This window comes from Natrix helvetica, assembly GCF_964273705.1.
Source record: "Natrix helvetica genome assembly, chromosome: 2".
NCBI lineage: Eukaryota > Metazoa > Chordata > Lepidosauria > Squamata > Natricidae > Natrix > Natrix helvetica.
This window is the reverse complement of record NC_138552.1, coordinates 197,847,644-197,872,570: the sequence shown is the minus strand read 5'-3', so window position 1 is coordinate 197,872,570 and position 24,927 is coordinate 197,847,644. Positions and strand designations below refer to the sequence as shown.

Below are 24,927 nucleotides of genomic sequence, written 5' to 3'. Positions count from 1 at the left end.
GCTGAGGAATTATGGGAGTCGAAGTCCACAAGTTGTAAAGTTGCCAAGGTTGGAGACCGCTGCTTTAAAGCAAGCAGGTGGGAGCTCTAGGTTCTTAACCCTCCAATCCGTTGCAGGGCGTAAAGGCTACAGCATCCCCTCGCAACCACCACCAGCAGTAATAGTATTCCTCCCCTCCCCCAGCTACCCGCGACCCGGATGTGAAAGGAAGCGCCTTCCTGAACACTTCCGGAAAGGGAAGCATCGGCGGGGGAGAGGCGACCCAGTTGCTTTTTCTCCCGCCCGGATCGTGGCAAACTAAACCTTCGGGTCGCACCATGGCGGTCCCGATGGAGGCGCAGTTGCAGAGTATCTTCGAGGAAGTGGTGGTGAGTCCCGCCGCCCGCCACGGCCAGTCATCATGATCATCATCAATCTTCCACCATCAAAGGATGGTCACCGCCTGATGGGGAACGCTGCGGAGATATAGGGGTGGGAAGGGGGAGTGTGCATGCCTTGATTTAGATGGCTGCTGGCGAGAAAGAAACCTTCGATGCAACTTTGCAAAAGGCAGATGATGGAGAAATCAAAGGGGGAAGGGGAGGTGGGGAGGGGGAGGAGAAAGAAGGAGAAGGAAAAAAAGAGAATGAACTAGCCAACAACAGAGGAGGAGGAGGAGATGTAGTGGTAGTAGTAATAGTAGTAGTAGTGACAACTGGTCCTTATGCTTCTTGCTTCCATGAACAACAACTGGAGTGACGACTGTTCCTTATGCTTCTTGCTTCTGTGAACAACAACAACAACAACTAGAGTGACAACTGGTCCTTATGCTTCTTGCTTCCATGGGCAACCCATGGAGGAGATGGACCTTTGAATGATCACTCTGTTAGGACAACCTAGACGAGATCCAACCACATCTAACTCCAATATCCCGACTCCCCTGTAGATTAGGTGCCTCTGGGGAAAATGAAGAATTGCCACTGAAAAACAGCCTTGCTTCTTCTCCACTAAGAAGGCAAGGCTCCTGTCTTTGGGCTTCCATGTAACCTTCAGTTATTCTGGATAGTCTTATTCATCTTGGATTAGCTACGCTCCCATTAAAGTGGTCCCAGTTGATGGGCATAACTATTGTTGGCAAAGTGAAGACTATACCGCCTTTGGCTTGGCTGGATCTTTGGGTTCTAAAACTATGAGAGATAAAAACCCCTTGTGCTTTGTGCAGCACATCACGTAGAAACCTCTGTCTTCTGCCATTCATCACTCTTGCAGATGTAATAGTTCCCAACATTGGGATTTCTTCCTCACAAGGGAATTGCTTCATCTCTCCCCTCTCCAGTTCCAGATCATTCTTTTTTGAGATGTGGGGCAAGTACTTATAGATATTTTGTTAGTGGTGGCATTATTTTTGCTTTCTTAATGGCCTCCCAATATGGACTTGGTATTTTCTATACATTGTATAGAGGTCTATATATTGTATATATCAGGGCTGCCTCTGTCCATTTCCATTTCCTAGAAAAGAAAAATCCTTGGCTCCATAGATTCAGAAAAAGTACTTTTACTAGGAATGAAGTGAAAGCAACAAGTTTCAGAAAAGATCTGAGGCAAAGTGCTTGAAACAGCAAATAGAAGTAAACTGTAAAGCCCAACCCCCTTGTAGCTAGGCAAACGGGGGGCTGCTGTATACCAAAACTAGAAGAAATGACCTTGGAGAGATGAGCAAAGCCAGAAAGATTCTCCACTGTCTATGGCAGCAAGCAGCAGGCTAGCTGACAGTATGTGCCTAGAATACATATGTAGGATAATATTTTATTGACAGATGCTGGCACAGAACAATAGCGAGCCCTTGTTTCTGTTCCATTTTCTTTATCTCATGTAGTAAAATACCTTGAATTTTATCAATATTTTTATCAACCTCTCCTCCCTACCCAAAATATTTTCATTTCTCTATCTATAAGTTTGGACCATTGGGTGATACTTGAAGTGGGGTTGTTTGTTTATTGGCTCTGTGCTTACCTTTTTTCACTTGTTTACCTACATAGAGGAGAACGCTTCCTTTCGTTAACTGGTAACAATAGATAGGGTTTTACTTGAGAATGTTTCTTCCTCTGCCTGTTCTGGGGACTTTGTTTTAAACATGGGGTATAGGTGGCATAGGATAAAAGCTAAATTGTCCTTAGAATGATACAATGTTTTAAATTATTTTATAGAAAACAGAAGTCATAGAGGAAGCTTTTCCTGGGTAAGTGTAATGTAAACATTTTCTGGTATAACTCTAGAGATTCTGTTGTAGTAACTAGTGATGAAATGCTTTATAAATAACTGGGCTTTACTTGTATTAGCATGTTTATGGATACCCCAGAAGATGAGCGAACTAAATTAATCAGCTGTTTGAGTGCCTTTCGACAGTTCTGGAGCAATCTTTCCCAGGTGAGTATTTTATTTGCTGGTTTTTTAATGACATCCAGTTCCAATTCCTTCAGTAATTTCATACATTGACAGTTTTTATAAACCTAATATTTTCTATCAATAACTTGGCTACCTGTGATATCTGTAAATTCCCTGACAGAGTTTCTAACTAGGGGCAGATCCTGCTGAGCAGCTTTTGAATAGGATATTGCCATCTTTTTCTTTTAAAAAAACCTGTCAATTTCTGTTTCCAGCTTCTAGTTATATATAGGCATTTGGGTTTAAAAGACTTTTAATTATTTCAGCTTAAAGGTTTTATCAAAATAAGAATGATACAACCCAAAAGTTTCAATTGTCAATTCTTGCACTGAGATTGCAATGGGCTGTGGGAATTTTTTATCAAGATTAATTTTTTTAATTGTTTTTAACAAATTGTGATGTCATTGAATGTATATAATTTTTTATCTTATAGGAATCTCATGAACAGTGTGTTCAGTGGATTGTAAGGTTCATACATAGTCAACATAGTCCTAAAAGAATTTCTTTTCTATATGATTGCTTAGCAATGGCTGTGGAGACTGGGTTACTGCCACCCAGGTATGTTTCTTTCAGATAAACTGCAATAGAGAATTTATTACAGACAGTCAGATGCTTAAAGATAATAATAATAATAATACATCAGCTCTGCTTAGAAAAGATACCACTCATTGTGTTTTTTTCTTTAATTTTCCTAGAATGGTTTGTGAATCTCTGCTGAATTCTGACAATCTGGAATGGGAAAGGACACAGCTTTGGTCTCTGACATTTAAACTTGTTCAAAAAATAATTGGTGGTGTAGACTACAAGGTAATAACTATACATATGTCCTATTTTTTATTATACAGCAATAATAGCTTTTTTGTATTTTTTATCTAGCCATATACCTAAATCTATATATTTGTTCTTAAGTTTTATAAGGCTGCCCAAGTCAAACAGTATGACTCTGGGCACCATACAGCATATAAACAAGCAATAAACCATCTCCAACCCCATATGATGTGAAATATGTACAATATATAATATATAAAATTAAACATGTGTCATAAAGGTAGGAGATAGAGCTGTGATGGCGAACCTATGGCACGTGTGTTCAGGAACGGATTTCTGGTTTGCTCACAGGGCCGGTTTTTGCCCCCGGAGACTTCAAGGAAGGTTCCAGAAGGAAAAAACTGGCCTTACCGGTTTGTTCATAGGGCAGTTTTTGCCCTCTGGCCTGAAGGCTCCGGAAGTTGAAAATCGCCCTTTCAGACAAACCGGAAATCACCCTTCCCGAACTTCCGGGTTCCCCGTACATCCGGTTTTTGCCCTTCGGAGCTTTCAGAAGGCTTCCCTGAAGGTTCCGGAGGGTGAAAAATTGCCCTAGGGACAAACTGGAAGACATTTCCGGTTTGCTCGTAGGTCCGGGTTTTGCCCTCTAGAGCCTTTGGGGAAGCCTCCTGAAGACTCCGGAGGTCAGAAATTGGCCCTATGGACAAACTGGAAGTCACCATTCCTGAACCTCCGGGTTCCCTGTAGGTCCGGTTTTTGCCCTCCAGGGAGGCTGTTTTCACCCTCCCCAGGCTCCTAGAAAGCCTTTGGAGCCTGGGGAGGGTGAAAAAAATTGCGCTAAAAGCGGGGGTGGGGGGTTGCTGGTCGCATGTGCGTGCAGGGGTTGCACACATAACATTATGGGTGTGCCACGCCCCACACGACCCCCCTGCACTCCCCTTGCTTTTGGCATGGGAGCCAAAAAAGGTTAGCCATTACTGAGATAGAGGTATAGTTTACTCATAATTCACTCTAATATAGATTATAATGACTTATGAAGTATAACAGTCTGTAATGAATTCAGCTGTAGAATTGGAAAGACCTTAATCACCTGCTCCAGTGATTCTATTTTACTGATGTTACAATCTCAGTTATTATCAGATCAGTCAACAATACAAGTATTTCTAGTCATAAGGATTTATACATTTCGAATGAGTTGGCACATCCATTGTCTTTTTCAACCATTTCTTTACTCATTGTTATATGATTATATGAGATGAAACAAACGGAATGTTAAAAAAGTTATGATATTTATGTAGTTACTTACCAAGCACATCTAAATTAAAGTAACCAAAATTATCTTTACCGTCCCCAAGGCATGTCGCAACTTTTGAGCACCCCTAATGTTTAGAATTTGGAAACTGAAAAATTTGACACGCCCTAACAGGCATGCTCATCTGATTTGTAGGACCCAGATATAAAAGAAGGATTTTTATAGTCTTGGGCCAGGGTCATGGCACAGCCCTTAGAGATAAACGGAGATATCAAATACGGGAAGTAAAGTGTCATCTGCCTTGATTCTACACCATCAAGAAGATCACTGCTCATTAATTTGTTCCTGCACATAGTTCTCCTAAATTAGAAGAGAAGCAATTTCTAACCAGAAAGCTGAAAAACATTAACTCACCTGAAGAATCTATGCAGATAGTTTGCATGGTTTTTTTTGAGAAATGACAGATTACGAAGCACAATTTGAATGAAAAAGCTTATGTATTGTCCTCTAGATACAATAGAATGACAGATATAACATGTTTTGTACAATTTGATATTAGTGTTACAAGTCTAGTTCATTTATTCAAAATTAAAAAGTGAATTTTGCATTTTGGCATGATATTCCTTTGGAATTTGATCTATGTGTTACAGGGGGTACGAGACCTTTTGAAGGGCATCCTGGAGAAAATCCTAACTATTCCTAACACTGTGAGCTCTGCTGTTGTGCAGCAACTATTAGCAGCAAGAGAGGTAAGCATATTAAATGGAGAAAACTAGATCTGAGTTGCTTGCTGTTTTCTAGTGCAACAGTTCAACAATTCAGTAAATGTTTCAAAAAGAGAGAACTGAAACATTTTAAGGCTTTTCTGCTAATTAAATTCTTTTGTAATTTGCAGACTATATTTGCTTAGAGGTTGTAATGGCACTCTTCAATTGATATTGCTTCCTTGAGGTACTCAGCATAGGCAGTTATTTACTTAAAGCGAGCTAATTACAAACGTTAAAAATATGTGGATTCTGTTATTTAAATTCAGTTTGCTTGGCTGTTTTTGTGTTGCATCCTAAAACCAATCAAAAGACTATTCATTATTCTCCTGTCTTCTTGGAAATGTTTAATGTTTTCATTGCATTTGTATAGTATTTTTACTCAGAAACATGCACAATTTAAATAAACCTCATTTTAATTTAAATAATTGAAATGTGCGCAGCATATTTTGAGCATGTTTTAAAAACTGGATATATATTTATTTAATTCCAGCAGGAAAATTTATCTCACGGCAAATAGTCCCATAATTTATGTAGGATCATTGAGAAACAAGAGCATGTTTATAGGGATTCACAAAACCTTCAGAAATATGGCAAAGGTTTGGGAAGTAGGGCTACTCCAGTAAATAGTAAATATCTAACAATTTTTTTAAAAAAATGAACAACAATAAAATGGAATTATTTCTGAAAGAAGACATGGGAATCTGACTATAGCTCTGGACAAGATTTCACTTTGTGCCGTTTCAAATGTTGATTTTTTAATGTATATATAAAACTCTTCTCTGGTTTGTTGATTTTTTCCCTTAGGTTGTTGCATATATTTTGGAAAGGAATGCATGTTTATTACCTGCTTACTTTGCTGTCACAGAAATCCGAAAGTTGTATCCTGAAGGAAAACTTCCTCACTGGGTAAGATTTGATGTTTAATATTTTTTTCTAATCCAATGTTGGACCTTAGGAAGTAAATACAGTAGATAGTAGATGGGCAGTTTAAGAAATTGGATGGATAGATGGACGGACAGGACAGGATGATATTTTTAAGTTTTTTTATAAAGAAAAATTAATAGAGATACAAGTTTAAAAGAATATGAAATAGATAATGCAGATAAACCAGGTTTGGTGTAATCGTTAAGGCTAGAAAATAGGAAACTCTGAATTTTAGTCCTGCCTTGGGCACAAAGCCAGCTGGGTGATTTAGGTCCAGAGTCTCTCTTAACCCTAGGAAACAGGCAACGGCAAACTATTCTAAAATCTTGCCAAGTATACTGCACAGGCTTGTCCACTTAGTCACCAGGAGTCAATACTGACTCAAAGGCGGCGCACGCACGCACACACACACACACACACACACACACAGAGATTAAAAAACCTAAAAATAAAGCATCCTGTAAATTACATCATTTGCAACTCATAACTTGCAGAATGGAGTTTTTATGCAAACTGTGTAACATTGTTAGACATTGTTTTCAGTGTACTTTCAAGTTGTGATTTCTGGGTTTTGAATTAATCTGTAATTTGTAACTAGTGTTTAAATCATGTTTTCCTATTTGGTATGTTTTTTAGTTGTTAGGTAACCTTGTATCGGATTTTGTGGATTCCTTCAGGCCTACAGCAAGGATAAATTCCATCTGCGGTAAGCATTTACTGTGTATGTAGCAATTGTACTTGTGGAAACTGAAGGATTATCTCTCTAGCCTATGAAGTTTGAAGGCATTTGATATGTCTATTACCGATAGTTATCATTGGTTTCTAAGCTCTAATCTATATCTTGGTATCAAACGAAACAGGCTACAGATTTGGTCATCAGGCTATACATGACATGATAAGTTTACAAGGACTAATTTATTGCATTTCTATCCTCTTCTTTTGAGAGCTCAAAGTAGTTCATACAGCAATAGTACTTAGACTTATATACCGCTTCACGGTGCTTTACAGCCCTCTCTAAGCAGTTTACAGAGTTAGCATATTATCCCCAACAATCTGGGTTCTCATTTTACTGACCTCGGAAGAATGGAAAGCTGAGTCAAGCTTGAGCCCAGGAGAATTGAACTGCTGACAGTCTGCAGAAGTAGCCTGCAATGCTGCATTCTAACCATTGAGCCATTAGCCACGGTATCCCCAGAACAACGGCCTTATGAAATAAGATGCACTAAGAAAGAATGACTGGCTCCTGGGGTATCATGGCTTAGATCCTGGTTATCTGTGGGATTCTATTCATTGTTATTTCTGCCAAGCCAGTAAGATCAAGATGAACTTAAACATCTAGTGAAACCTAGGAAATGTGCTTTCTTAGTGGCTGTTCTATGGAATGGAACAGCATTCTTCCTCAGACCTGCATGGCCCATACCCCAGTGGACTTTCACAAATCTGTAAAAACCTGGCTCCCTTTAGGGGGCCCTGGGTTGGGAACATTGATTTACTCAATAATGCATCTTTTTTTTCTTTGGGAGTACATCTATGTTAATTATCTTCCCCTGATGCATAGCAATTGTTGTGGTTGATTTTGTCCTATGTTTTGTTTTGATCATAACTCTATTATGTCAGCTGTCTACATTTGTACTGTTAATTGAATCAGTGTACAAATTAGGGAGGAATAAAGAAAACCCTTGCAAAGGGGCAGGGTTCAATGGCTAGGTTCAACGCTCATGGCCAGGGTACTATAGAAAGCATTTCTAAAGATTAGATCTTTGGATTATATATTTTTGTCTATAAAATGAGAGTCCCTAATAATAGCAACTGTATATAATAATAAAACTGAATGTACAGGAAACAAGGCATGAATATTGAAATAATATAATAATACAAGCAGAATGCTGGCACAGAAAGGCATGGCTGTGGTGGCACAGTGACTAGAATGCAGTATTGCAGGCTAACTTTGCATTCCCACTGCCAGGAGTTCGATCCTGACCAGCTCAAGGTTGACTCAACCTTCCATCCTTCCGAGGTTGATAAAATGAGGAGCCAGATTTTGAGGGGCAATGTGCTGACTCTGTTTAATCACTTAGAGAGGGCTGGGAAGCACTATGAAGTCTAAGTGCTATTGATACCATATTGCATGGTCAATTTCTACAAAAGACTCAAAGAAAAATAAATAAAGGTAAAACCTTGCAATTGTTTGCAACTGGTACACTAGAAAAAAAATTAAAAAGCCAAAGGATTGATTTGGCTGCTCAACAGCAAGCTAATCAACGAATGCAATCAAAGCCAGAATTGTGTGTGTGGGGGGGGGAATCATCAAATGATTCAAAGTGCAGATTGTGCAAAGAAGCAGAAGAAACAGTAGATCATATGTGCAAACTGATTATAAGCAATGACAGAGCATAGTTGCAAAATGACTCACTGGAACATCTACAAATATTATCATGTGCCAGTAATGTAAAACTGAAAAACATAAAAGTTGAAAAAAATAGTCAAAAATGAGAAGGTTAAAATATTGTGGGGTTTTCAAATACAAGCTGATTAAAGTCTTGACACATAACATAGCAGATTTAACTGTGGTTGAAAAGAAGAAATGATCATCTAGCAATACCAGGGGATGGTAGAATAATCAACAAAGAATTGGAGAAGCTCACAAAATATCAAGATCCGAAAATTGAAATTGAAAGATTATGGCATAAACTGGCCATCATAGTCCCAGTGGTTATCAGCACACTGTGTGCACTACCAAAAATCTTGAGTGGCACTTAGAAAACCTTGTGACTGGGAGGTGCACAGAGTTTAATATAAGATGGGCAAATGTATAAATGTGTTGTATAATCTTCACATTGATAATATTTCCAACTCTCTGTTGCTAAAGACCACACTGCTTGGATCTGCACATATCCTATGTGCAACATATTGTATTTTTCGGAGTGTAAGACGCACCGTTTGCCTTCAAAAAAGAGGGTGAAAATCTGGGTGCGTCTTATACACTGAATACAGCATTTTTTGCCTCCTGAAACCCCACCCCCTTCACCGAAATGGCCGTGCAGAGCCTTTAGGAGCCTTGCAGAGTGCTCTTGGGGGGCTGGGGAGGGCATTTGTTGCTCAATTTTGCCACAGTCCCCCGGGACCACTCTATAAGCCGCCTCAAAGCTATGCATGCAATTTTTTTTGACAAAAAATGGGCCCATTTTAGCAAGAAATGGGCCATTTTTTGCTAGTTTTCGGGTGCCCCCACCCCCCAGGAGCACTCTACAAGCTTCCTAAAAGCTAGTCATTCCTTTAAAAAGGCGGGGGGGGGGGGGGAGGTCACAAAAAACAAGCCATTTTTGGGAGGTCTGCAGAGTGTAAAAACTTTTTTTTTAAATTTGCCTCTTCAAAGCCTTGGTGCGTCTTATACTCCGCAAAATACGATAAGTTCTGGGGATGAAGGTCAATGCCAGCTAAAGAATTGGCAGATGTGATTTCATGTTGTTGTATCTAATAACAGTGAAAAATAATAACTGAAAAGTTGAAATTTTCTATTCATATAGCTCAGGATAACTTGATTATCTAAAATATCTGAAAATAGGACATGTTGATATTTAAAATACTTATAAAATGTAACCTGTAGCCATCTGTAGAAAGTTTGGCATGTTTATAAGAAAGCTAAGTAACAACAACCCAATTATGGTAATCATTACATTTAGGGAACGATATATTTTGTGATTTTCTTTCTTTGATATCCAGGACGATGCAGTCTTCTTCCTGTAGTGAACAACTCTGGTGCTATTTGCAATTCATGGAAGTTGGACCCAACAACACTTCGTTTTCCACTGAAAGGCCTTTTGCCGTATGATAAGGTATATGTGCATGTGACCTTTGTGAATGCTTTGAAATATAATAGAATAAAGCATATTAATCCTGTTTCAAAAATTCAGTGAAAATTGAGATTTAGCTTGATAATTGAATGCTTGTTTAAAAACATTAAACAGGTGTGTATGTGGGTGGTTGGTTTTTATTTTTTTTGAACTCTTAGACGATATCACAAACATTGCACTAATTCTGGGTAACGTTTTCTGCCTGCTTCCTTCCTTCCTTCCTTCCTTCCTTCCTTCCTTCCTTCCTTCCTTCCTTCCTTCCTGCCCGCCCTACCTTTCTCCCTCTCTTTCTCTCTCTCTCTCTCTCTCTCTCTCTCTTTTTCTCTTACCTAAATCAAGAAAGGAGAATAAAGTATCTTACTAGCCTTAAAGTAAAGTAAAGGTTCTTTATCTTAGCCCTGGAAAGTTTTTGACACCAGCAAGATGTCTCAAAGATTCCTTCATTTTTTTTAAAGCAAAGCAAAATATTTAAAAAAGGATTCTTCCCAAAATGCAAAAATTCAGGACCAAGCTTAGGCATAGTATAAAGCATGCATACTCTACATGCAGTAGTACTTCTTCCAATATTATTTATGATTGATTTGAACTATGACCCATCAGGTTTTAGGCACCCTATAAGTAACAAAACAATTATTCCAAATCAGAAAAATATAAAAGAAACAGAGTGTAGCGACAATAATAATAATAATTATTTTTTAAAAAAACCTGCTAAAAGGTTATGAATGGGAAATGGTGCATTTCCATCAGATTCCAGAGCTGATAGAAAAAAATCCAAATAAAATACAAACTTCATTCTGTTTTATTAATAAGATGCAGTTATAGCTGCATCTAGTTACAGCTGCACCTTGAGTGAGTCCTGCTTTTATACCAATTAAAGCTCTGGGGATAAATTTACACCTTTCTTTGCTCTTTGCTCTTAATTTTCCAGCGTAAAATGCTTGGAAAATAAAGCCATAAAGATGGTGAAATCATTGTCCACTAGGGTTAGCTTCAGTGAAAACGAAGAGGCTTCTCCCCCCCCCCCCCAGGTTTTTGGAGCAGCTGAGTAAATGAGTCCCTGCAGCTGTTTCAGAAATTGTCCCCAGTAATTTGTACACTGCCTCCCCCCCCCCCCCCCAAAAAAAAAAAAAGTTCTAGTGGAACTGCCATTGAAGCAGAGTGGCTCCGTGCCTGGAGGCAACTGGGAACATCTTCCAAAGCAGCCACATGAGCCCAGCAGGCCTTGTAACCATTTTAATGACTCGAAAAGAGGTACACTGCTTTATTGAGGGTGAATGCATTGTAAAGCTTCTCTTTTATAGATGCTTTGCACAAGTCTAATTTCCCTTTCTATTCTGCCAGATGCTGCGTAATATTTGTAACGAATCACTCCTGTCCTCTAAACAAATGAAGCCTGAAATAAGATCCTGGTAGAAAAAGCATTTGAGATAAAAGACATAATTGGACATATATTTACGCCAGGAGTGTCAAATTCATGGCCCACGGGCCAGATGCCTCACGCGCTGGCCCCACCCACACCCAGTTTAGCAAATGGGGAGAAAGTCGCAATGCGTCACGTGACGACACCATGACAACTCGAGTTTGATACCCCTGATCTAAGTTAATGCTTTGTTTCAGCATTTGGCAGTCTTTTTAGGTCTGGGCACTGTCATATGCTTCTTCACAGGATAGGCTGGACGTTTTTCTGAAAAAGAATCTAAAGTCTTAATGTAAAATTTCTATCCATCCCACCAGCAATTTCAGTTTGCTTGCAGAAAGTTTTGGGAGTTCTTAATGTGTGAATGCCCAGATAATATTGCAAGAACGAATGACCTGATGTGCCAAATGTGAGCGTGCCGTGTGTGTCTGTTTTACTGGAAGGATGTGCAGGAGGCTGTCTGGGAGTATCGTGTGTGTGTGTGTGTGTGTGTGTGTGTGTGTGTGTTAGCGCTCCCGGGTGTCAACGTTGCCAAACGCTGCTTTGTGTGGACAAGTGCATTTGATTTCAGTTTTCATAATTTTTCATTTTATTTTGTGCCAATAGGTTGGGATTTGTTTGCTTTTATTCTTGTTTTCAAGGATCTGTTTGAGCCTCAGACTGCCTTGTTGCGGTATGTGCTGGAGCAACCCTATTCCCGAGATATGGTCTGCAATATGCTAGGCCTAAACAAGCAGGTACTGTATTGCGCTGTCATGGCTTTTCCTTTGCATTAGAACCTGCACTTTTCTTTTCTCTTTTTCTTTGCTGTAGCTAACTAAGCAAAACAGTTGAGGATCAGATCATATTTTTCCCTTTCGATATTATTATAGCCTTAGGTTAATTGGGCATGATTATTTCTGTTTACTTACCTATTGCTTAAAAAAAAAAACCTTCTAAATTGAAAGATAATTTTTTTGTTTTTTGTTTTTTTTTTAAAAAAAGGATATTTTTTTGGCATTGCTTTTTTTCCCTATAAGGCCAGCCTCAAATATACCCTGGACAGATTTCGTTCTGCAGCAGACATCTTCTCCTTTGATATTGATGGACTGATTGATTGATTGACTGAAAGATGGTGGTGATAGATGCATTGCTTAGATGAAGAGTCGGTAGAATTTGTCTGTTGAATGCCTTGGCATGTTTTCATTACCTTTGCTGGTAATGAATAGTTCTACTGTTAATTGATATTATTTTATTTAAATTTTTGTGCTTCTTTTTTTTTTTCTTTCCTTTTTCGCCTGACCATGTGGGTGGGCTTGGTCTGATTTGGGGTATCAACTTGAGGCTGGCCTCATAGTCACTGTTTTGTCTTTTCTTTTTTTCTTCCTTTATTTTTGTTCTGTCCTGTCTTGTCCTGCCCATCCTCCAATGCTCTAGACCTTGAACATTGCTCAGGTATGTTCACAACCTTACTGTTGTATTGTGACTAACGATACGCTGGCTGCTTTTTAGCCACTGATTCCAGTTCGAGAATACGCATCTGGCCAGGGCTTGAAATTAGTAGGATTTTCACATGCCATGCTAAGAACCTCTTCAAATCGGAGGTTATGAGTTTACCAAAAAGATATTCATAGCCAGTTCAGTACCTGGATGAGATATATCCATTACTGTCCAATCCCTTCACCGTTATTTTTGTTCGGACTGTAAAATGTCTTTAAAAAAAAGAAAAGAACCAAAGTTGCTACGAAAAGATCTAAAGAGAATTCCCTTTGTTGAATTGAACCGCTATGTAAGATTTGTAAGTAAAAATTCAACTTGACTAGGAAAGGTCATTCTTAGCCTCTCTAATGAATGCATTCTCAAGAAGCTCCAAATGGGCTGAATTAGGTACAAGGGATAAAAGGAGGAGGAAAATTTTGAAAAATTTGCAACTTTTACTTGCTGTATATGCTTGTACACTCAAATATTGGCAATTTTAGTCTGTTTCTAATCTAACTTTATTTCAAGCAAAGTTTGATGACAGTGTTTGCAATACCATAGTGAAGGTTGTGTCAGTGTTTTCATTTTGGAACAAAAAAAACCTTTTATTTCATGGATTGTGCTTGACCATAACATTTGCTTGAAAATAAAAGATGGGTACAGTAAATAAATAAATCCCCATTTCCAAAGATTTTGAAGCATTTCCACATGTTACTTTGCAAAGCCTTCCACATTGTTGTTGTTAGTCGCGAAGTCTTCCCCATGGACAACGTACCTCCAGGCCTTCCTGTCCTCTACCATCCCCCAGAGTCCATTTAAGCTCACGCTGACTGATTCAGTGACTCCATCCACATTATAGCTGAACATACAATACTTTGGCCATAATGAAGAATCTTGAGTTGTAGAGTACTGATTGTGGCAGATTGCGCTGTTGGAAGGCAACCATACCTTTCCCATAGATGGCACACAGAAAGTCCTATTTTCATATAAAATGTTCTTTCCTTTATCATGGCTACATAACTGCCCAATTCAGTGAACTTCCTGTTCGCTTCAAAATTACACTGCACTTTAAATGCTTTGTGTGCTTAGTGATTTCATTATATGACAACATATCACATTTGGTAGTATGGCAATTGTGTTCATTTTTCAATGCACTTTTGACAAGGGGTCATGCAGTGTTGCTTGATGGCTAAATCCATAGATTTTAAGAGTCCAGGGCATTCTTCATGCAAATGAGAAAGTCCTTAGAGATATGTCAGTTAATCTATTGTTATTTTCTGAAGTTATATCTTTCATTAAAAAAAAAAGTATCACAAAATGCTTTATAAAAATTAGTATAGCAACACAATTGCAATTCATTGCTATTCTCCCTTCTGCATTACCTGAATAGGAAACTGATGTTGGGTCCTTTGGTATTTATAAAGGCTATTATTCTATTCTATTTTAGGAGATTTGCATCCCATAAAGCATATATGCATAACAGACAAACTCGTTACATAAAATAGTAATTGATCTACAGGGTTTCCCAGAGTAGAGTTCACCAGATCATGGTTGTCCCAAAGGTGCTTTTCAAAAGGCAACTGGATTTTCTTGGTGTTTTTTTCCTTGAAGAAGCTTCTTGGGTGAGAAGCAAAATGTCTTCAAAGGAAAAAAAGAAAAAAGAAAGTCCAATTGCTTTTCAAAAAGCATTTTTGGAACTAATTTTGTTAGCTTTTCTTAAGCTGTATTCTTGCATTTCAACTTTATCTCTGTTAAAGAGCTTCTTACAGGAAGGAATTTCTGATATGATACAAAACAAACATTACCATAAAGATCCTGAGTTTTCTATGTATGGAGTTAAAGCAGCATTCTTTCCCTTCTTTCTTTATTCAAACCAGATTAAGTGCTTAAAGGAACACAACTTTCTTTCTTGAAAGAGAAGCAAGCTCTGTATGGAAAAACATTGAGCTCCAAATATTTAAACAAGAAACTGTCTTGTTTAAACATTTGGAGTTCTATGATGTTTATAGCTCCCTCCCTATTGCCTCTCTGAAATCTTCTTTCAACTTTACAGTAAACAAATGCTTTTGAATTAAGAATGAAGATTTTGTGAGTTAAACGCTTCAAAAAATTCTAGTTTTAGAAAGGAAATTTAAAAGTTACTGCCTAATGCGTGGTGAAGTTATGAAACACTAAGACTTGTCATTTAATTTCAATTTTCTGAGAGCAAACAGTTATCATCAAGCAACAAAACCCGGAATGAATGGTTCTTTTTTGATGGAAATGCTGACAAACTCTGAGTTGTAGGTGTGCTGCCATAATAACAACAGTCTGTGAATTTCTTGTTCATTTGTCAGTGAAAAGCATGGAAGGATCGTGTGTAACATTTCTTGATGGGAATTCAGAGACCATGCTGAAAATTCCATCATCTGACTAATATTCAAATTGTGCAAACCAATGGTTTGGAAACAACCTGCTGGGAAAATGGGGGTTTATTGAGATCTCTTTGGTACTTTAGACTTAGAAATGCACCAGAATTGCATTCATTTGATATTGCACATTGATCATCACGTTGAAATACATAAAAAAAGGAGCATGCCTGCTCATATACTCCATATGCCAAGTGTGGTTTCCCCTGCAGATAAAGATCCAGGGATACAAAGTTAAATGTGTATGGCCTAGCCATGTAATCTGTCTTCCTTGATTTACTTGGAAGCATATTCTGTGGGTAAGATAAGCAGTGTAAGCATTATTACAAAAGGATTGTTGGTTATTTATTTCATATAATTATCCCGAGGCAAAGAATATATATTTTTTGGCATTCTATTTCTGGCATGCATTCCAATAATAATTCTGTCCTCCTATTTTATTTTTTTATTTCCAAGGATAATTAGAAAATTTCAAGAGACGTCTCCAATATTTGTTTCTGTAATTAGATTACCAAAGTGGCTCTCTTCCTTATTTAGTTGATCTGAATAGGACAATTATGTTCGTAACTTAAGAAGATGGAACATTGACTCTTAAGGAACACGCTGTTTGAAAACTTTCTGGGTTGTTGTTTTTTTGCTTCAAAGTTGTTTCTGTATATTTCTAGTCCAAACAATAGACCCAGATTTTATTCCATTTCAATTATAATGTGATCGTCATCATTTGTATACTGTCCTTTTTCCCAGAGTGCCCAGAGCAATATATAAAAAAACAATGCAAATATTACTCTAAGTAGAGCAAATATTGGCCTAAATAAATTAAAATACAAGAATTAAAACAAAGCCTATATAGATGCTTGTGAAATTTCTCAGATATTTGAGTATTCAGAATCTAGACTCATGAATAGAAGATAGTTCATTTTTCATAACAACACTTTCCTTTTTGCAGTCATGATTTATAGATGAAAGGATTATTTAATCAGTCTTACTAACTTCACCCCTTATTAAGGATTAGTTTAAGATTTATCTTCTTTTCAGTCACTATATTCTCCAGCAAAACTTTTACCACGTTTAGCTTTTTTTTTTACAAAATCTTTTTAAAGTAATAAATTATTTAGTTGATCCTAAGATGTAGTGTTTGTTGCAGTTCAGTCCCCAGCTTCAGCCCAAAGTATGCACAAAGTATTGAATTGGCCTTTTAAATTGAATTGAACATTTCGTATTACATGCAGATTTGTAGTTTACAGTGTTCAAAGTGGAATATGAAAACTACTCAGATCTAAACCTATCAATGATGCTGGAAAAGTGCAACAAGAATCTGGGAACTTGGAACTTGGGTCAATCAATCAAATTATCCCCCTTGTCTAAGAGAAAGAGTTTATGAAAACTTTACAAGTGCAGTGGGCTTGTACCTATAGAAGTAACAGCAGGATTAAGAAATGTTGTGTCTGTGCTGACCTGTACAGGAACACCCAATTTCGCCTGCGCTCAGTCTTTCTATTAATCTGCACATTAAAAATTAGATCTGCTAATGGCCTCCGCATAGGTCTCTAAAATTAGATCTGCTAATGGCCTCAGTTTAGGTTTCTAAGTATTACTCTACAGCAGTGGTTCTCAACCTTCCCAATGCCGCGACCCTTTAAAATAGTTCCTCATGTTGTGGTGATCCCCAACTGTAAAATTGGTGTCTCAGTTCCTAAGACCATCAAAAATACATGTTTTCCGATGGACTTAGGCGACTCCGGTGAAAGGGTCATTCGACCCCCAAAGGGGTCCCGACCCACAGGTTGAGAACCACTGCTCTACAGGATAGTCGAAAGTGTCTGTATTGCATAGGTGTTCTGCATCTACCACTGCTGAAATTTGCTGTACAAGTAAAATGTGTAAAGAACACAATATCTGTCACTCTTCTCTGAGGGGCACAGGGATATTGCATTGTTTTCAAAGACCTTGTGCTCAGTTCAAATGAAAACTGGCAATTTCATTTCTATTGGATTTTTTTTCCCAGTGGTTACTTAAACTTTTTTTTAAAAAAAGATAAAATAAAATCAACGGAAACTGGACTTTGAATTATTCTTTATTGGGTTCATATATCAAACCTTATTTTTGTTGTTCTTTTAAGAATGTTAACTTGCTGTCATTACAGAATATTTTTTAAATTACCTGCTGATACTGATTTTAAGTAAAATGAATTTTACAAATCAGCGGAAGAGGTGTATGACCTCTGTGTCTACAGGTTGTGCAGTTCAGAGTGTTCTTAGAGCTAATATATCCACTAAGGTTCCTCCATGTATTGATGCTTTGTCCCCACTGAGCCAGGTTTCACATAAAATATGAAAGAATAATGAAAACATGGTTTATGCAGCTTTCAAAAGAAAAAAAGGTTCAAACTGCAGGAATGAGAATCCATATTCTGTACTCTTGAATTCTAATGTTTACAAACAGCTTAATTGCCAAATATTTTAACCTGGCTACATTTTTTCATAACTTTATACTGAAAAATGCTGGCTCTTCCAGTGACAGTTGACATCAGACAGTGAGGTATCATTTCCATTTGTCCAATTACTACCTAAGAAAGGGACACTTCTCTTAAAAGAGTTGAGCTATTTTATTGTAGTGGCTGGTTTCTGGCCAAGAAAGTCATGTTCATCCTGTAACCATAGGATCCAATATGTTCTTATGTAAGCCTTCATACTTCTGAATGGATTGGCACACTTGTTTATGGATTAATTTAGAGAAGAACTAGCATCACCCATCATTACACATCTATATACCCAACATATAGTCCGATACTTCAGCATGTAGCAACACATAGCTTACCTGGGTTTGGAAACTAAAAGTTTGGCCTGGTATAATACTAGGGTGGGAGAGTACTGGGAAATATCAGGGCTGTATGGTGGACTTAGAGCTTGACAAACTTCCAGAAGAAAGCAAGGGCAGGCCACTTCCATACTATTGCCAAGAAAATAGCATGGGTATGTCTTGGAAATCAAAGTCATTGACTTCATAGTTTGGCACCTTTAGTACAGAAAGGAATACACTGACAAGTACTACTGACATTTGGATGAAAACATGAGGTTGAAGTTGAAAAACATGAAATTGAGCAGTATGTCCGTGATCTTGCCTGTACCTTCTGTCAGGGTGAGAAGCAGATGTTGTCCTCTTAACAGTTTGACTTTGATCCTCCCTTGTGTCAAAGCACTGAGAGTAATACATAATTTACAAGAGCAAAATTTAAGAAAAGCTAAGGCCCCCAACAGTTTTTTTGTTGTTGTTAAACCTCTTTTTCCCCTAGAACTACTGAGAACAACTAATATCTGCTGCTTTGTGGGTTCCATTTCCTGGTCAAGTTAAGAGTATGGTGGAAGCCAAGAACTGGCTTTTCTATTTTTTTTTCCAAACTTTAAAAAAAAACCACATGAATTTTATTTTAATGATATATCCTGCCTTGATAATTACCACCACAATGCTGTATTTCTCCATATCAAATTATAGTGAATTTCAAGCCCTGAACACAGTAGTTTTTGCATGCTGAATCATTGAATAGTTTGTAGTATTGTCTGTTGCATTCTGCTCTGCTTCATAATTAGCTGCATTTGGGGGAGGGGAGTATTCTCAACTGGTGTTGATATTGCCCTTTGTAAAATTGTAATGTGGTTGAGTTGTGATGATGGCATTGTGATTTTGAAAGAGAGCCAGGAGCAACTAATGCTTTCGTTTTTTATTAGAATTCTTCTGTTTTTAAGCATGTTTCACGAAAGCTCCGCTAGAATTGTAACTTGGGGCAGTTTTGAGCTGGCATAGAGCATGTGGAAGAGAGTGCTGTTCTCCTATTTTGTCCAAAATTTTGCCATTCTTGCATTGTATTGTTAATTGGAAAGCATAATCCCTTTTTCATGGCAAAAAGTGACCCCTCTGATTTAAGCTAGAATGAGTATCTCTTTTCAAGGTTTTTCTTTGTTTTCTTACTTTTTTAATTCAGAGGTGTATTGTAGGCTATCTGTTAGTCAAAGGAAAATTCATGAAGAGGAGGGCTAAAATGTTTTGACTTAAATCATATTTGGATACCGTGGCAATTTCCCCCCAAAAAATTTAAAATCCCCCCTTTTTTTGCCTCTAGAAAGGGACACAGCATTTTCATGATTAGATTCCAAACAGCTCCGTATCTTTTCTGTATTGTCTCTTTAAAATAATATATTTTTCTTCATGCTAAAGCTGTGTTATGTTACAGGTCCATAATGTAAAACCAATATTCTTTTAGGTTTTTTAAAAAAAAAATCTCAGAAGTGGTTCAAGTTAGTTTTAGAGCTAGAGGGAACATGAATCCACATAATATCTTACTTCTAAAAATTACAGTCTTATGTATCTTACAAAGTTCCAGTCTAGAGTGTCCAAGTACAAAGTTTAATCTAATTTGCCACGTGTCATCTGGACATGAGATTATTACAAAACTGTAAATTATACAAGGGGTAATCAAAAACCAATTGAGAGTTCAAAATACAGAGAAGTATTGTTAAAATACAAAGTGTTAGGTATAGACTATAGTCAAGGCCAAGATTCAAATGGGCGGGTGGGTGGGTGGGTGGGAGGGAGAAAAGGAAGGACAGAAGGAAAGAAAAAGAAAGAAAGAAAGAAAGAAAGAAAGAAAGAAAGATAGATAGATAGATAGATAGATAGATAGATAGATAGATAGATAGATAGATAGATAGATAGATAGATAGAAGGCAAGGCTGCAACAGGCATTGTTCCACCATTGGATATTTCAGTGGAATGCTTTTTACATAATGCTCAAGTCTCTTCCCAAACCTAGTAAGGCTGTTTGGGAGTAACATGAAGAGTTACAAGCAGAACTGAATGCATGCAGTGACAACATTTATATGCCAAGCCATATGGAGTTTTATGAAGAGGAAATGAGCAGCAAGAAGGCTGAGGCTCACTCTCTCCTTTTTATGTCTTTTATACAGCTGGGAAAAGTTTAGAACTTCTCCACCGGTTTGCTGGTACCCATCGATAAAACAGAAAACTATTTTAAACTGTAGCATTGGCTGCTTTCAGCAACCAATTTCTCAAATCACTTTTGGATGGTTTAAAACTAATTATGCAAACCACCGTTATTTGGGCAACATGACAGGTTCCAGTTAAATAAAAGCAGAGACTTCCAGATTGTTTATGGCATTACTGAAGGAGTACAAAGTGCAACTTTGAGATTGCTAAAGCTTATTCCTGCTCTTTCACTCATCTCCTGCATCTGGCTCAGCAGGATCCATGAATGCAATCAGTTCGTCCGTGGGTAACATCAAACCACCTACATTCTAATATGTAGATATAAGCACCTTGTCTTGTTTCCCCCCTCTAACCCATTATATTTAAATTACTGAGTTGTGGCAAATTAAAAGTAAAGAAGAGAATATATGTTTGATAGCCCTCCCAGTTTTTGTAAATTAACTTCAAATCATGCTTCATTAATTATACATAAAATAAAAGTTGCACAGGGCGAAAAAGAAGGAATAGAAAAGCATAATTTATATGGTAAATAGAAGTTTGTTTTTACTTACATTACTTGAGTTTTTCAATTATTAGGAAAAGGCGAGTCAAAACAAATCAATTACAGCATTTTTCCAAAGTATCATATTCCTAAATTTGTTAATCAAAAATGTATCATGGAGCTATATTCTTGAAAACCGTCTTTTTGGTCAATTCCATAAAGAAGCGGCTTGGTAAATTGGCATAATAAACAGAGTATGATTTAAAGTGGCCTGTAACATCAGACAGTTTTAATGCATTGGCTTACCTTGTAAATGTTTTATGTCATGCTCCCCAATTTAATAAAGTGAAGCGTGAAAACGATAAATGCTAGGTTTTGGAATGTTGTATCTGATTTCTACTTTGCAGCACAAACAGCGATGTCCTGTGCTTGAGGACCAGTTGGTGGATCTGGTGGTATATGCCATGGAGCGCTCAGAGACGGAGGAGAAATTTGATGATGGTGGAACCAGCCAGTTGCTATGGCAGCATCTCTCCAGTCAGCTTATCTTCTTCGTACTTTTTCAATTTGCAAGCTTCCCTCACATGGTCCTGTCTCTGCATCAGAAGGTAGGTTTTTGGTAGCGAGATCAAATGGATGACTGTTGCTCAAGCTTTTAAAAACTCTCTCACATACACACATTATTGTATCTCATTGACCCTTCAGTTTTGGCTCCAATTAGTTTGGTAAGTGGGTACCTAGAGATCTCCTGCATGTGACATTATATGCAAGCATTTAACAAAACAGTATCCCAACTATGCTTGTTTTAACAGTAAAGATTAACATCAGGTATTCATAGCAGGACAGAACTGCCCAGTAATGAAAAAATACACAGGAAGTGTTTGGTATATTATCTAGTAAGAGAAACCATCTGTGTTATTCAGACTGAATGATGTGGAACACAAAAACCTTCACTTTCCTCTTATGACATGATATTGTCATATTTTTAGAAAGTTACCCTTTCTGTTTTAATAGACAAGCGCCAGGGCTATCGAAAGCTTGTAGAGAAAAAGCTGCCCAAACCACAAAAGACATACACAAAACATATTTCAAGCCGCTTTATTTTTCAGGCCTGTTTCAGCAGCTGTTCTTGACTTTCTCTGGATATGTGTGCTCTTTGCACAGCCCTAGAGATCCTACTTCGATAGATGTCTCACTCTTAATATATTTGATTTTTGAAATTAGCTGGGATGTTTACAAACTATATGTTTACTGAGTATAGAATGTCGATTCCTCCCCCTCCCCCAGTTTTTAATAGAATCAGAACAGTTGGTTTTACCTCAATGTTGACAAATAACTTGTGGGGAAGGCATCTTTGCAGGCGTCTATAAATGTATAGTTCTTAGAAACTTGTGAGAGCTTACTTAGGAGTGTGCATTTGGTATTCACGGAGTTTTGTTTGTTTGTCTCACAGTTGGCAGGACGAGGTCTGATCAAAGGCCGAGACCATTTGATGTGGGTATTATTACAGTTTATCTCGGGAAGCATTCAGAAAAATGCATTAGGCGACTTTCTTCCTGTAATGAAGCTCTTTGACCTCCTCTATCCTGAGAAAGAAGTGAGTTGCCATTTAAAATATTTTACTATTATTACTTATGGTTCACTTTTAACTGTATATCCAAGGGATAAAATCAATCCTTTTCCCTCAGGGGATTATTTGGCAAAAGGGATCCTGAAACCTCCTGGACATTGGGTATTGTTGGTCTAAAACAGTGGTTCCCAAACCTTTTCAGTCCACCGCCCCCTTGGTGCTACAAACTGATCCTCAGTGCCCCCCACCCAGTGGTGGAATTCAATTTTTTTATGACCGTATGGCTTGGTAGGCGTGGCTGGGGGAGTCATGTGACTGGGCGGTTTGCACGACAGAAGGAAGATAGTAACAGTAAAATTCAAAACTAACAATTACTTGCATATTTATTCAAAATCCAATTTTAAAACCTTTGTAGTTAATGTTAATTCAACAAAATTGTTGAACATGATCCAGTGATACCAGGTTTTCAAAGTCTGATAGTCATTTATCAAGAACCTTAGTAATTAGTAACATAGTAACTTAGTAAAATTTAGTAACTACTTCACTGTTCAGTAAATTCTTAATGTGATGGATGGGCTTGATAAAGTGGTACCAGTTTCCCAATGTCTGGTTTTAAGTCACTTAGCAGGAGTCTTAAATCACCACCTTCAGTAATCTGGAGTCGATTTCTTTGCTTGGAGAGAAGTTGGATGACCACACTGAAGCCCTGTTCCACCAAATATGATGTTGGAAATGCAACAAGGAGCTTCTTAACCACTGTCCATAGTGCAGGATAGCGATCAGAAATTTCTTTCTGTAACCAAAACTCTTGGTATGATTTCTGAACTTTGGCTTCAGCTCAATGTCACCAACATTTGCTTGAATTATTTGATGAGATTATTGCATGGTACCTAGGGATTCCCAAGTGAGAATGGGAACATTTTAACAGATCTATATGTTCTTGGGTTATAATTTTCAGTAAAGAACCATGGGGATGGAAAGGGAAATATAGACAATGAAGTCCAATCCCCTTCCTCAGCAGTTTGGAAGCAAAGAATAACTCTAGCAAAATGTAGCCTTTTACCTCTTTGGGGAATCATTTTCTTTTTTTAATTATTATGATGATGATGATTTTTTTCCCCAATACAACTCATGCAAAGGGTCATCCACAACTACATTACATTTTCCACACTCATATTTGTGATTCCTTATAACTTCTTTAAGCTAAACATTTTTAGTACAAATCAACGCATTGACATATATATCACTAATGCAGTTTCCTATCTCTTCCATTGACGTAATTAACACCTTATGTATTGAAAACAAGTATATCAAGCATAGGTTAAACATGAATTGAAAAACATCGAATTCAAATGTATAAGCTGTGAATTTATTATATAACCACAGGCAAACATTGCACTTATGCCTAAGTCCTCTACCCACGCATATTATAAGACAGATAAAACTATCTTAGCTGGCTGTTGTAAATATTACTCTGCTAATTCAACAAGAAATGCTACTGCATGAATCCTTAATGCAGAACACAGCTAAAAGTGATTTTAGCAATTTTCTTCCCAAGTTAATTCAAAATGTATATCCAAATGTTTCTCTATTTTTCCCCAAGCACTAGGGAGGATTATATTCAAAACCAGACACCTTTGCTGTGTGTGTGTGTGTGTGTGTGTGTGTGTGTGTGTTTGCTTGCTTGCTTGCTTCTGGTCTCAAGAAAGAATTTCACCTGTTTTTCAAATTTTGGTCCCATCCGCATCTCCCTTAGGATTCAGCTGCCTTGCAAGGATCTCTGGCTTGCTTATAGTGCAGGGCTGCATGGCTGCCTGCAAGCACGGACGCGGGGGTGAGGACGACGGCAGGAGCTTACCTCCTAGGTGCTGACCGCACCGTGCAAACTACCGCCCGTCACCCCGGGAAGGGGAGGTCTGGCCGCCAGCAAAGGGCTTCTGCAGAGGCGCCCCGTGCAGGCAAAATAGCAAGTGAGCGAAGGAGGATCAGGCAGGGCACCGAGGTCCCTTCGCCTCCCTTCGCTCCCACTTTGTCTTGATGAGGTCGCTGCAGCTTCTGGGTGTGGACGGACGGAAGTAGCCAGAGTGGCCCGGGCAGGCGAGCGATGGAGGATCAGGCAGCTCTCTCACTCGCCCGCATGCCCGGGCTGCCCCACCCCTCTGGCTACCTCTGTCTGTCCACACCCGGCAGCTGCAGCGACCTCATCAAGACAAAGTGGGAGCGAAGGGAGGCGAAGGGGCCTCCCTTTGATCACTCGCTCCCCCCGCCTATCCGCACTATGCTAGCCCTGCCCACCGCTCACTGATTGCCTGGCTCACCAATCGCCCCCCCCCCGCCTCTAAGAGCCCTATCTATAGAAAGCCAAGCAGAAAAAAAGGTAACTAGGTTTAGATAGAGCTCTTAGAGGCGGACAGGGCAATTGGTGAGCCAGCCAATCAGTGAGCGGTGGGCAGGGCTACCATAGTGCGGACAGGCAGGGGGAGCAAGCGATCAAGCAGCTTCCGGATGGGCGGGGGTGAGTGAGAGAACTGATTCTAAATGGCTCGCTAGAGGGGACCACCTCCAGCACTCCTCTGCCCCCCCTTGCCTCTTAGCGCCCCCCT

General features: G+C 38.5%; 1 protein-coding gene across 3 annotated transcripts in view; it reads left to right on the top strand.

Moving 5' to 3' along the window:
- Positions 1 to 135: 135 nt before the first annotated feature.
- MED23 (mediator complex subunit 23) overlaps positions 136 to 24,927 on the top strand; it is a 45,926-nt gene continuing 21,134 nt past the window's right edge. The window contains exons 1-13 of one of the 3 annotated variants that reach the window (XM_081942834.1): positions 136 to 368; positions 2,187 to 2,218; positions 2,319 to 2,406; positions 2,858 to 2,982; positions 3,120 to 3,231; positions 5,095 to 5,193; positions 6,016 to 6,117; positions 6,772 to 6,841; positions 9,859 to 9,971; positions 12,048 to 12,143; positions 12,823 to 12,840; positions 21,162 to 21,362; positions 22,208 to 22,351. In XM_081942834.1, coding sequence (XP_081798960.1) covers positions 318 to 368; positions 2,187 to 2,218; positions 2,319 to 2,406; positions 2,858 to 2,982; positions 3,120 to 3,231; positions 5,095 to 5,193; positions 6,016 to 6,117; positions 6,772 to 6,841; positions 9,859 to 9,971; positions 12,048 to 12,143; positions 12,823 to 12,840; positions 21,162 to 21,362; positions 22,208 to 22,351 — 1,251 coding nt within the window. In that variant the 5' untranslated portion in view covers positions 136 to 317. The remainder of the gene's footprint in view (positions 369 to 2,186; positions 2,219 to 2,318; positions 2,407 to 2,857; positions 2,983 to 3,119; positions 3,232 to 5,094; positions 5,194 to 6,015; positions 6,118 to 6,771; positions 6,842 to 9,858; positions 9,972 to 12,047; positions 12,144 to 12,822; positions 12,841 to 21,161; positions 21,363 to 22,207; positions 22,352 to 24,927) is intronic. The other 2 variants (XM_081942835.1, XM_081942836.1) reach the window with 2 other exon arrangements.